General features: G+C 59.0%; 1 protein-coding gene across 1 annotated transcript in view; it reads left to right on the top strand.

The window, feature by feature from the left end:
- Positions 1-13360, top strand: part of B4GALNT4 (beta-1,4-N-acetyl-galactosaminyltransferase 4) — a 123924-nt gene that overhangs the window by 91607 nt on the left and 18957 nt on the right. The window contains exons 8-9 of the mRNA XM_084632229.1: positions 2354-2432; positions 8650-8716. Coding sequence (XP_084488355.1) covers positions 2354-2432; positions 8650-8716 — 146 coding nt within the window. The remainder of the gene's footprint in view (positions 1-2353; positions 2433-8649; positions 8717-13360) is intronic.

Genomic DNA, 13360 nt, shown 5'->3' on the forward strand with positions numbered 1-13360 from the left:
GCGTTGGTGGCAGGGGCATTCGGGCGCACAGGCCATACATGATTACACCCAGCCGGTGGGCGGCCGGCCAGCCTGGAGCCATGAGAGCGAGATCTCCCGGAGCTCTCAGGGGAAATCAGAGCATCATGTTGCACTCAGACAAAGCCTGGGGAGGTCAGATAATCCTGTGATGCATGGTAATGCGCTGTTCTCACAGGGACCGCACCAGGCCCAGTGCTGACTCTTCCTGGGTGTCACAGTCACCTAGGCGGCAGAGTTGGGTAACGCCGGCTTCTGCTAGCTACCCCTATGCAGGGCACCTCAGCCCCCCTGCTATCCCCACTGCGGGGCCCACGCAGCTCTGCCAGTGTACTCCATCTCCTAGCTGCAGCGTCCCCTGCTACTCCAGTCCAGGAACCCCCCTTAGCAGAGGTTGCTAGCTTGGCAGCCTCACTTTCTGAAATGTCTGGGCCCCAGTGCGTGCTTGGCATCATCCAGAGGAACTGTGTATCCCTAGAACTGAGAGAACTGGCCGACAGCCACTGCACCTCCATGTGCCTTGCCCTGTCCTGCATCCTTGTCTGCCACCGCAGTCTCTCCCAGGCAGCGTGCAGGGTCCCTGCCCTGGCACAAGCAGCTGCAGGAAACTGCCCCTCTATCGTCCTAGCCAGAAAGCACCGGCATTGGGGTCCCTTAGTTCCTCTGAGGGCCCTTCTGGGGGCCACGGCCCTGCCCAGTGCCCTCTAATCCCCCTCCCCAGCCTGGCCTTGGAGCTACTGAAGCTCAGGCCCTCAGAGGCGTTACACGACGGGGTCACCGAACACCCGTCGGAGGCAGCTGCAGCGGGGCTGTCTGTCCATCTGTTTCCCTCTCAGTCGGAGGCTGCTGAGGGTGGAGGCAGGTCTCCGGGTGGTCTCTTCCCACCCTTGCATTTGAACACCAGTAGCTGGGGTCAGTGATCCCAGTGTCATCACACTGAATGCTGAGGGGTTGGGGACAACAGCCCCCTCTCCTGTCCATGGGGTGTCTCCGGGGCCCAGGGCAGTGGGTGGGCTAGGAGATGCCAGCCAAAGGGGTTAACAACCTGGCTTTCCTCCCAGCACATCCCAAAGCCGAGTGTCCCAGAAGCACCGTGTTTCTCCTGAGGCAGGGCGTTTGCAATGCGAGCCAGGCCCTGGCCCTGACTCATGCCATCCGGGCAGACAGCGCTCCCCTCGCTGGGCGCTGGGCGGGGTTCCCATGGCAGTGTGGCATGCAACCCCCCAGGAAGTGGGGAGGGAGGGTTCAGCTCGCTACCAGGGACTGACAGGCAGCACAGAGAGAGCAGCAGGCTTGGGGCAGGGTTTGCTGTCTCCTGAGTGGAGCTGTCAGCAGCGCTCTCTTCCCCATCCCCCTCCTGCATCCTCGTACCCTCCCATCGCCCACAACGCCCGCCCCCCCCCCACCGCTCCCCCCAGAAAGGTTGTTTGCAGAATGCCTGCAGCTTGACAACATCACTTCGTGTTTCCATTCACCGTATCCCTGAGCCAAAACACCGTGTCAATCTCCGCTCCCATGCCAGGAGCAGCCAGGAGGCAGAAACCAGGCACAGGCCCTGGGCATATGCGAGAGAGGCAGCAGAATCAGTCACTGTAACCTGTAGCAGCAGCTGGATCCCCGCCACACAGACTAGTGAGGGTCTCCCTGCTGGGGTGAGCAGGGGGTACCGTGTGTCGGGGAAGCCTTCTCCACACTGCCCCATGGTAAGCCAGGAGGTGTCGGGGAGAGCCGAAAGGCAATAGCAGAGGGGTTTTGTGAGCACCTGTCAGAGCGCGCGTCCCGCTCCATGCCCAGCAGCAGCGGGAGGAACCTAGGCATCTCACACAGCCGTGGAGCTCTGGCAGCTGCTCCGCACGGCCCAGCCCCAGGTGGAGAGCGAGCTGGGAAGATCTCTAGGTGACCCTCAGCCAACGGCTTGCTTGGGAGGGACAGTGCATGTCTGGGACAGGGGGCTCTGCGGGGGCCATCCTGGGAGGTGGGGAGGAGAGCTGGGAAGGGGGCACAGCTCCTTCATGCCCTCTGTGAAATCCCCTCAGGATCTGTCGGCATGTCCCGTACAGGAGAGGTCTCCTCTGCCTGGGTGATGGGAGAGCTGCTCCCACGCCAGTGCGTCGGGCTCTTGCAGTGGGGGTGAGGGAACTGCCCCACACGCTGATCTCCCAGCCGGCGATAAAACCCCTCGGCACACGGCTGCTGCCGCCGTCTCCAAGTGCTCCCCCGCTCCCGGAGCCAAACTTCTGGGGCCGGAGGGCTGCGGGCTCCCCCCCGGAAGGAGGGCTAGAAGACCCTTGTCAGGGTCACTGGTTCCTAACCAGCCTCTCTCCCTCTCGTGCAGCCTCATGTCCTCCAGACGCTATTACTTTGAGCTCCTCCACAAGCAGGATGACCGCGGATCGGACCACGTGGAAGTAGGCGTGAGTAACCTCTGGTTGGGCCCTGCCAGGCTTGCTCTGTGGTGCTGGCTTCGCCAGGCCCTGGCTCTCACGGCTGCTTACCTTCGGGGAAACGCTCTGAGAGTCAAGAGCACGTCCCTGAGTGGCCTCCATCCCCTTGCTGGGCTCTGCTACTTCCCTTGCCAAAGCCTCAACTTGGATCTGTTCCAAGGGTGAAGGTTTGCCAGAGGACAATGGGAAACCTGCAGTTGAATCCCCCATTCCCCCACCACACCCCCACAACTTCAGCTCAGAGAAAACCTGTGAGAAGCCTGAGCCCCAGCTCCTACCATCTCTTCCCTGCAACCCTGGAGTACATCCTCCGCCCACTTACTTGTGTCTGAACCCTGTAGATTCCCCCAGGCAGATCCCTGACCTCCCCCCTCATCTACACTCCCGGGCGCCCTGTGGCTCCCGTCTCTCCCTGGAGCTTTCCCTAGAGATGATCCTCCCCCGTTGTTTGCACACGTAGTGTGTTCCGGGCAGGGCATCCTCCTTGGACATGGTGCGTGACTGGCGTCTCTTCGTAGCATTGCACTGTAATGCCCCAGCCTTCTCCGGGACTGAGACGCTACAGGGCATCAGGGTCAAATCTTCTAGCGGTGGCCCCCAATTCAGGGGGCTCGGTGTGAGAGGCCCAGAGCCTGGTTCTCAGCAGCACTGAGCACCCATGTCTCCAGCTGACGCTGGTGGGATCGGCAGCTGCTCAGCACTGCTGACGATCAGGTTCTCTGCATCTTGAGCTAGCCCGAAATCTCTGCAGGCCCGGGGTGGAGCAGGGAGGGGACTGCTGGAGCCCAGTGTGTCTTCAGGGACCCCCTGTCCCTGCCCCTGTCTCTCCTCCAAATTCCCAACTCCAACCTCATCCAGTTCAAACCCCGATGGCTGCAGAGGGCCTTTGCTGGAGCACATGGGAGACTGGCCTGGCCCTGCCCAAGGGGGGGTCACTGAGTCCACAGAGCCCATTCTCCTCTTTGGATAAAGAAGCCGCCTAGCCAGCCTTGCTGCCTCAACAGGAGGGTGCCACCGTGAGCTGTGCGTGCTGCCCTCGGAAGCGCTGCCTGCTGCCCAGGTCAGTCAGAGGGGGGCATCTCAGGCCTTCGGCAGGGATGTGAGTAAAGCTGTCGCTTGCCAGCCCCTCCCCAAAAGGCAAAAGGGCCCAAGGGATGGCTAGTGCAGACGCCCTGTTTGGCTGTGGCGTGGTCCCTGTGGGACAGGGTGGGACTCCTCCACTTGAGACCGTCCAGCCAAGCGTGAGCGAAGCACTGGTGGAGGGGGATAATCCTGCCTTGGCTGGAGGGGATGGGAGGGTGCACTCTAATAGGTCTCACCCATCTCTAGCCTCCCAGAGCCAGACCTCAGCGGGTGTCATTCAGAGACACCCCAGTGGAGTGACACCAGCTGAGCCTGTGATTCTAGCCTCCCTGGGTGCGTTGAAGGGCCAGCCCCAAAGGGGTGTCTGCTCCCTCTGCCCATGCTATGAGCAGGCAGAGCGCGGGTCAGCGGAGTGCGTCTTCCCAGCCTGGCGCTGGGCGGTTTCTTCCCTTCACACGCTGGGCATCCGATGGACTGTCAGTGCTAACGGCCTTGCTCTGGCCTCGATGCTTCTCTCATAACGAACACTAATTGAGCGTCCCCGGGAGAGGAGTCCTGGCTCCAGGACTCGGCAGTGAATCTGCCAGCCATTCCTGGCCGGACTGCCTCTCTCCTCTCCTGTAGACCATCTGTCATCCCTAGAGCAGGCATTCCCTGCCAGCTGTGCTCCTCCCTGCGGCCGGTGGAGGAGGGGCGAACCCACCTCTAGGCACAGCCATCTTTTGTGCTGGCTCTGCGGGGCCACGTGCTCTCCTGAGGCCCTCGGAGCTGTTGGGGAAGGCCGGGCCTTAGCTAGGCAGTGACATGCGCTGGGGCTGGGAGCAAGGCAGGCAGGCACTTCCCTAGCTGTGAGGGCTGCTCTGTGCTCAGCCTGTGCCCCTCAGGTCGCCAGGCTCTGGTGCACACACACCTGCTGGCCTTGGTGCGTCCAGCCCTGGGTGCTGCTCTGGGCTTCCTGTCCTTGCCTTACCCGTGAGCCTCCGCAGGGGGCGCGTCCCCACATTCCGCTGGGCGTTCTCCAGGGCATCGGGGTGCTTGGGCTGCTTGTGGGAAACTGGGGTGTGCAGGAGCCAGAGCCATGCCGGGGGCTCGGGGCCGTACCTGTCAGTGGGAGACTGTGGAAAGCAGCTGATACAGTTGAGATCTTGGTCTGCTATGAGTTGTCGAGAAAGGTGGGGACGGACAGACAGACAAGCACCCAGCCAGCCAGCATCCCTTCCCCCCTGTCCTGCCATGGGAAGCCAGTGCTGAGCGAAGCAGCACTGTCTGCAGAACCACCGAGCAGTGTCTGTGCCTTCGAGTGACCTGCAGAGCGTTACCCGCAGTGGAGTCTCCCGAACGCCTCTCCTGCCCCATCACTTCGCAAGGTCTGGCCTGGGCAGGGTCCCAGCAAGCGGGGGCAGATGGAAGCTTTGGCTGCGTCCCTGGGAGGCTGAATGACCCTCTCAGCTGGGCGTACGGGAGCCTATTGACCCTCCTGTGGAGCCTGGATTCCCCTTTCCCCGCCTCATTCAGCTCCGGGGCTGTGCCTCAAACCTGCCTCCCTCAGCCTCAGGGCTCCCTTCTGCCACCCTCAGCACCTGGCATTTGTGAGAAGATACAGGGCCCGATGGCAGCACTGACAGCTACTGACAGTCTCCCCTAGCACCTGCCACCTGGACATTTGGGCCCATCCATTTCCCCTGGAGCATGGCCTTTGCTCAGCTCACACAGGGCTGCTCTGCAGGGGCAGGAGAGAACAGGTGACTGCCTAGCAGAGGAGGAGCATTAAAGGCGATCTGCCAAGGGATTTTTAAAACGGAGCGGGTGCCCTTTTCCACATCTCTGCGGCATGTGAAGATGGCTGGAAAGGGCACTTTTCCCTGCTTGCTGTGCACCTGGGGAATGTCCGGAGTGTCAAATCCAATCTCCTGTCTTTGCTGGATGACCTCTTGGGCAACTCGGAGTGTGTGCATTGGAAACACAGGCGCCTCAATGGGCGCGGCTGGATGTTGGGTCTTCAGCAAAGGTTTCCTTTCTCCACAGTGTGTAATCATAGAATCCTAGAATCTCAGGGTTGGAAGAGACCTCAGGAGGTCATCTAGCCCAACCCCCTGCTCAAAGCAGGACCAATCCCCAATTTTTGCCCCAGATCCCAAATGGCCCCCTCAAGGATTGAACTCACAACCCTGGGTTTAGCAGGCCAATGCTCAAACCACCGAGCTATCCCTCCCCCACTATTATTAGCACTGGAGTTAAATGTGTGCAGACAAAACACCACAAAGTTCTAGACAGTCTGATAATCCCCCCTCCCTTCCCCCTCCTAGCGGCTCAGCTTTGGCACTTTTGAGGGCACCGTCTCCCTAAGTCTCCCAATGCCTTCAGCACAAGCAAGACTTTGAATTTCAAAGGGGAAAAAACAAGCGGGGTGGGCGGGAGAAAGCCTTTTGGGGAGGGAGATCCCTTTGAAGGGATCGTAAAGAAGGGAGGAACCCCGGGGTATCTTCCCCTTGGCAGTTCCCCACTGTACTGCTATGAATTTAGGGGCTGGTCCATACACAAAACTGCACCCATTTAGCTACAGGTGTGATCATTTAAAGTGGCTTTAGTTAAACCAATGCCCAAGGCTGCCTGGCTGCAAAGTGATATAAAACTTAGCTTAAGTTGATTAGAAAGGGGTTTAAATTCAACTGAAACAAGCCACTCACAGACAGCAATAGAAACATCGACCCAGGGCTCTGGGTCAACATAACAGCCTTGGTATAATCACCCATGTAAGTTGACGCAGTGTTGCTTCTGTGCATAGACAGGCTTGAAGAGAGGCTGGGGAAGAGAGCACTGATTTAGGGCCTGAGCAAAAGCTTGCTGACTTCCGTTGGCTTTGGATCAGGTCCCGAGTTGGCAACTTCAGTAAGAGCTGTCTTCAGGAAAGGAAACGTGCCCAGCTGCTCAGTGGGGCTTCTGGCTCGTTTTGATTTCAATAGTTTAAGCACAAAATACTGTGCGGCTGACTTCCAAACTGATGTTTAATGTTGTGAGGGGTGCCCCTAGCAATGACTCGGTGCTGTTGGTCTCAGATCCACCGCGCTCCTTAAAAAGCTGAGCAATGAAACAAGAAACTACCTCCATTCAGGTAGCACCTTCATGCAAACTACAGCTGGCGGGCCACATCCGGCCCACCAGCCGATTTCATCCGGTCCTCGAGCTCCCGCTGGGGTGTAGGGTCGGGGGCCACTCAGTGTGCACATGCCACAGCTCCCGGAAGCAGTGACGTGTCCCCCTCCAGCTCCTATGTTTAGGGGCAGCCAGGGGGCTCCGTGCATTGCTCCGTCCGCAGGCGCAGAGCTACCTGGCCACGCCTCCGTATAGGAGCCGGAGAACGGACATGCTGCTGCTTCCGGGAGCTGCTTGAGGTAAGCACCACCAAGAGGCTGTATACCTGAGCCCCTCCCGTGCCCCAACCAACTGTTCCAGCCCCAATCCTCCTTCTGCCCTCCGAACCCCTCGATCCCAGCCCGAAGCACCCTTCTGCACCCCAAACTGCTCATCCCCAGCCCCACCCCAGAGCCTGCATCCCCACCAGAGCCCTTAGCTCCTCCTGCACCCCAACCCCAATTATGTGAGCATTCATGGCCCACCATACAATTTCCATACCCAGATTGGCCCTCGGGCCAAAAAGTTTGCCCACCCCTACACTAATGTCTTGTGCTCCCCCTGCTGGTGCTGCGGCACAGTTCACCATCGTCGCACAATTACACTGACATCTGTAGCTCAAGGTCTGTTAATTAAAAGGTCCTGGGATCAACCCAGTTTGGGGGATCCATGCTTGGCAAACAGTAGAGGTGGGCAGGGGGCCCTGAGAAAAGTTGTTTTCTACTTTCTTGGCTAGTATTGCAAAAAAATACCAAGAGGGAAAAGGCAATAATGAAGAGCTAGCTCTCTGTGCTTGAGAAAGCCATCCCCTCAAACAGGGTTGGGTGCTTATTTCAGGAGGGCATCTAAAACTCTTTCTCCTCGAGATAAAATGTTCCTCGTCTCCTAGAGACTCTGAACAATCTCGTTTTGATCCCTCTCTGCAGAGCCTTGCTCCTTTCATGGAGGCCGTTCCAGCTCTGTGGGCCGCTGGAGGTGAAATATTATTAGCCTTTTTAAAGAGGTTCAGTGGGTCTCTCTGCTCAGCTGCCACTTAGCCTGGCTTGATTAGCAGCACGGGGGAGAGTGTGTGTGTTCTAGAGATGCACACGCACGCAGTACAGGGTATGGATTAAAACTGCCTTTGTCACGCAACACAATAAGCGACTGAGTGGCAAGCCTGTTCCATCGGAACTGTGATCACAAAGGTCTCTCTGCACATCTGAAATCCTGGTTCTGAGTCACAATCCCACAATGGGAGACTGCAATTTCCTAGTCACTAAAAACTGCCCTCATTTACACCAGAGTAAATCCGGAGATGTTCCTGTTGGCTTCAGGCGGAGGCTCCTGCCATTGTGGTGTATAAGGGCTTCTCTAGACTACAGAGGCTAGCATTAATGCAACCCCATTGGTTTGGCTGCGTTGGTGCGAAGCAGGGTGTGTGCACAGATGCCCTGGTGAATTACCAGTGAGTCCTACCTGTTCAAGCCCAATCTTGGGGCAATGCATGTATGGCTACAGCAGTGCAAACACCCCAGCCGCCCCTGTACAGACAAGGCCAGCGCGCCAGTCTGGAGTCACTCTGGATTTACACTGGTGTGTCCCAGGCCACAATCTGAGTTGGAGGGCATCAGTGCTGCACAATCTGGCGCAGCCACCTTGGAACGGCACCTCCCTACTCCCCACACGGACAGGGCTGGGGCCTAAGGGCGTGCTACCTGGCAGCTGGCTACTGGGAGTGGCTACTTCCTGCTACCCAGAGATGGGAAGGCTCAGATAGGCGCGGGCAGCAAGCTGCGGACTCGGCTTCCCTTGGGCAGCCTCTTCTCCCTGACAATCCCTGGCAGCCAGGAGAGGAGACACAGAGGGAAGAAGCGTTGAACGGGCACCGGGGCAGCCTCTGGCTTCCTGCTTGTACACCTGACCCCTCTTGGGCAGGGGGCCAGCGTGACACCCCCAACCCCAGCTGTGATTCTCATTCTCTCTCTTCCAGTGGCGAGTGTTCCTTCCTAGCCTGAAGTTCGAGGTGATCGACTCCCCCTTCATCTCTCTCTACACAGGTGAAGCCATTCCCCAGCATGCTGCCCTCCCCCCGATCCACTTACCCTTCCTCCGCCGGGCATTTGGGGGTAGCGTGTGCCCAGAAGTGCATGTGCCGTGGGAACGGCAGGCTGCGCGTGTAACAGACGCGATCCCGCATCGGACCACGTACTCATGCACGTGTGCATGTGGGGGAGAGCGCGTAGCAGAGGGAGCAATGGGATAGGGATGGCCGCGGGAGCACGTGAGATTGGGCGTGTGCATGTGGGTGTGCCACGTGGACAGGCGTTGGCATGTCTGCGCCCGCATGGCTGGGTACAGCTGCAAGCAGGCCAGAGTGTGGGAGCCGGTGGGAATTTTCTACACAAAATGGTTTTCTTGTCGACAAACGGCCTTTTTTCCGAAACCCAAAACTTCCCTCAAAAAATTGCCCCCCAAAATGTTCTGTTTTCCATTATGCTTTCTGCAACTCTGGCATTTTGTCTAAATCATTGCGGGTGTAGAGGTGTGGAGTGGTTCGGGGCTGGCACAGTGCTATGGGGTGGATCAGGGCAGGCATGGCACTATGGGGTGGGTCAGGGCCGGGGCAGTGGGGTGTGGCAGGGAAGGCGTGGCGCTGTGGGGCGGATCAGGGCAGGCACAGAACTATGGGGCGGATCAGGGCTGGGTGAGTGGGGTGTGGCAGGCAGGCGTGGTGCTGTGGGGCGGATCAGGGCAGGCATGGCGCTATGGAGTGGATCAAGGCCGGGGGAGTGGGGTGTGGCAGGGAAGGCGTGGGACTATGGGGCGGATCAGGGCGGGCACAGTGCTATGGGACAGATCAGGGCCGGGGGAGTGGGGTGTGGCAGGCAGGCGTGGCGCTGTGGGGCGGATCAGGGCGGGCACAGAGCTATGGGACAGATCAGGGCCGGGGGAGTGGGGTGTGGCAGGCAGGCGTGGTGCTGTGGGGCAGATCAGGGCAGGCATGGCGCTATGGAGTGGATCAAGGCCGGGGGAGTGGGGTGTGGCAGGGAAGGCGTGGGACTATGGGGCGGATCAGGGCGGGCACAGTGCTATGGGACAGATCAGGGCTGGGGCAGTGGGGTGTGGCAGGGCAGGCATGGTTCTGTGGGGCAGATCAGGGCGGGCATAGTGCTATGGGGTGGATCAGGGCTGGGGCAGTGGGGTGTGGCAGGGCAGGCGTGGTGCTGTGGGGGGGATCAGGGCGGGCACAGAGCTATGGGACGGATCAGGGCTGGGGGAGTGGGGTGTGGCAGGGCAGGCACAGAGCTATGGGACAGATCAGGGCCGGGGCAGTGGGGTGTGGCAGGGCAGGCATGGTTCTGTGAGGCGGATCAGGGCGGGCACAGTGCTATGGGACGGATCAGGGCCGGGGCAGTGGGGTGTGGCAGGGCAGGCGTGGCGCTGTGGGGCGGATCAGGGCGGGCACAGAGCTATGGGATGGATCAGGGCTGAGGCAGTGGGGTGTGGCAGGGCGGGTACAGAGCTATGGGACAGATCAGGGCCGGGGCAGTGGGGTGTGGCAGGGCAGACGTGGTGCTGTGGGGTGGATCAGGGCGGGCACAGAGCTATGGGGCGGATCAGGCTGGTGCGGCAGGATGTCCTAGGGCAGAGCAGGCCTGGTGGCACGTGTCTGGGGAGCGGCATGTGGCCGTGGTAAGATGGGAGCGTGTGTCCGTATGTGCTTCCCACAGAGGGCTGAATCGGAAGGAATTCCAGCTGTCGGCGCTTTTCCCCTCATCTTCCCCCAGTGCTGCAGCAAACCCTGCAGGCAGCCTGGAGTTAGCGGCGCCCGGCCGGCTGGTGCCGTCACAGGACAGATGCCAGCACAGCGACGGTGTCCTGCAGTGCTGGTTCCAGCCACCCCACCCTCCGCTACAGAGAGCCCAGCCAGGAGCCACCTCCGTGGGCCAGCCGAAGAGCTGAGCTCAGGAAGGGAGGAGATGCCAGTGCCTGCCCCACCCTCTCACGCCCGCGGCCAGGCGGATTCCAGTGACAGCCATGGTGGGACCCCTGCTGGGAGCGGCTTGGTCTCCCCTCCAGACTCACCCCCAACCTGGGGATGAGGAGAAGGAGCTATTGCCAGGCAGCCATTGCTTCTCAGCCAGTCAGGATCTGCCCTGTCTTTCCCACTGCTGGCTCTCAGCAAGAGGGCCCTGTCCCTGGACAGGACAGCCGATCCCAGAGCTCCTTGCCTGGGGAAAGGTGCCTCCCCTAGAGCTCCTGCCCTCACTCCTCCTGGCTTCCTAGGGAGACAGGGGAGCCGAGCAGCTCCTGGCCCAGGCCCTGGCCAGACGTAAAGAAGAGCTCAGTGTAGCTCGGAAGCATGTCTCTCTCACCCACAGATGTTGGTCCAGTAAAAGCTATTCCCTCCCCCGCCTTGTCTCTAATATCCTGGGACTGACATGGCTACATGTATTTTCCACAGTATGCATCCGATGAAGTGAGCCGTAGCTCACGAAAGCTCATGCTCAAATAAATTGGTTAGTCTCTAAGGTGCCACAAGTCCTCCTTTTCTTTTTGCGAACACAGACTAACACGGCTGCTACTCTGAAACCTACAACACCGATGACCTGTCTTGTAAGCAAGGATGGACGGTGTGGAGTTTACTTAAATCTATAGATCTTCTGCTCCCCCCACAACCCAGCCCGGCAGCAGGAGCCTCTTGATGGATAGATCCTGGCCCCGCTCTCCTTACATAAGGGGCTGGTAATTAAGTGTCCCCTGGAAGGGGTTGATAAGGCAGGAGGTGCAGATACACCTAGGATCGACGGGGAGAAGAGGGATGGTGGAGCAATTGGGATATCGACCCAGGTGCTGGCGAGACAGATGGTGCACGCATGTATTTCCTCCTGCACGCTATCAGTCAGCATGTGGGTGTCTCCTGCCCCCATGCTCCCTCCCTCCCCCACGGTTTGGGACTGCAGCCAGCCTGCGCTCAGAATGCAAGGTGGGAGAAGGGGGCAGGGTTGCGAAAGCGGGAGAGTTATTGAAGGGAAACGACTGATCGTGGAGTAACAAACCAGCCCTTCCTCCCTGGGTATGAAGGCTAGGACAGTCTCCTAGTGCAACAAACAGGCTGCCGCGGATCCACAGGTCTGGTGCTGTCGTACAGTCCTGGAACAGTCCCTGGTAAGACCCCTTCTTAGGGTCACACTCGTTCACTGGGGCAAGCCACTTGGCTTCACCACCACCTGGGACCGACCTGCAGCAAGTCCACCTGGATGGGACACCTGCCGGAGACTTGCATGCCCAAAGGAAGCAATGCACCCCCAGCTTCCTTACTCTGGAGTGACTCTCAGCCAGCGCTGTAAAAGCAGCAGGGTTTCTTAGATATCTGGAACACAGCATAGAAAGTCCTTTGTTAACATGGAGAACAGAAAGCTACAGCCTAGCCCATCTGGGTCAGACCAGAGCCCTCTGACCCCCTCATTAGTTCCAGTCCAGAAGTGTCCCCTGCCACACTTAACAACCCACACTTAACAACCTCACCTGGCCCCTCCTCAGTCCTTTGTTCTCCAGCTGGTCACACTCAGCTGGGTTCCTAAGGAGGGTGGGCCATTCATGGTCTTTTGTAGCTAGGTGCCAAATGTCTGGGTGATTGGAGTGGCCATTGTCTTCTGAGACTCTCCAGGGGCATGGTGACCCAAGCAGCTAGGCGTCACGCCTGTATCTCTGGGTCTCTGCAAGAAGTAAACAATCCTTTCCCACCGCCTAGTTAGCCACGCCCTACATAGGGGAAACTGGGGCCCACACAGTAGTCATCCAAAATATTCTGAAAAATCCCCACTCCAGCACACAGGGCTCAGCTTGTCAGCAGCGTTTTCACTGCAGCTCTGACCTCGCATTACCTAGGGTGCCCCGGCTCTCTGGCTCCTATAGTTAAACGCGTGGCAGGCAGGTGTGCTCGCCCCCGGCCATACGGCACAGCAGAAGTTTACACCTCTGTCACGTGGCTGGGATCCAGATCCACCGACCGCAGGGGCTGCAGGTCCATTTGTGTCGATAAAATATGGTCGCCTCAGGCCAATCCAGTCAGTAACAGACACACTCCGCGGGAGAAGGCAGGGTCACCTATCGCAGCCACCCCTGGGGGGGCTGAGATGCCTATCAGTCTCTTGGAACTAAGAGCAGCCAGTCAGGCCTGTAACAGATTCCTCCCACTGACCAGGAGGGGGAAGATCCCTGCTAGCATGCATCGAGGCATCATCCTATGGTACAGTTTCTGTGACGTACCCTGGTGGTGCCCAGCACTCACTGGCAGACAGCCTCAGCGGGTATTTCAACACCGGTCGCGAGTGGGAGTGACAATTCAGGGCTGAATGGCATCTGCACTCAGTGGGGGACGTCATTGTGGGTCCTGTTTGCCTCTCAGATGAACAAGAAGTTCAACATGTGTTGTTCCAGAGCCACACAAGGCCAGGACTCCTGGGGCAGTGCCCTCCTACTGACTTGGATGAGCCTTCCCCTCCATCCCACTACTCCCCCAGGGTCCTGGGAAGATTTGTCATGACAAAGCATGAGTCATCCTCTTTGCAACCAATTGGCCCAGACAGTTTTGCTTTCCGGACTTCCTGCAAAAGTCAGCCCATCAGTATTCAGCCCTTCCTGGCTGCTAACTCAGGAGAACGTCAGGATCAGACATGCCAGCACGGACTCTCTTC

Source organism: Lepidochelys olivacea, assembly GCF_965140295.1.
Source record: "Lepidochelys olivacea isolate rLepOli2 genome assembly, chromosome: 6".
Taxonomy (NCBI): domain Eukaryota; kingdom Metazoa; phylum Chordata; order Testudines; family Cheloniidae; genus Lepidochelys; species Lepidochelys olivacea.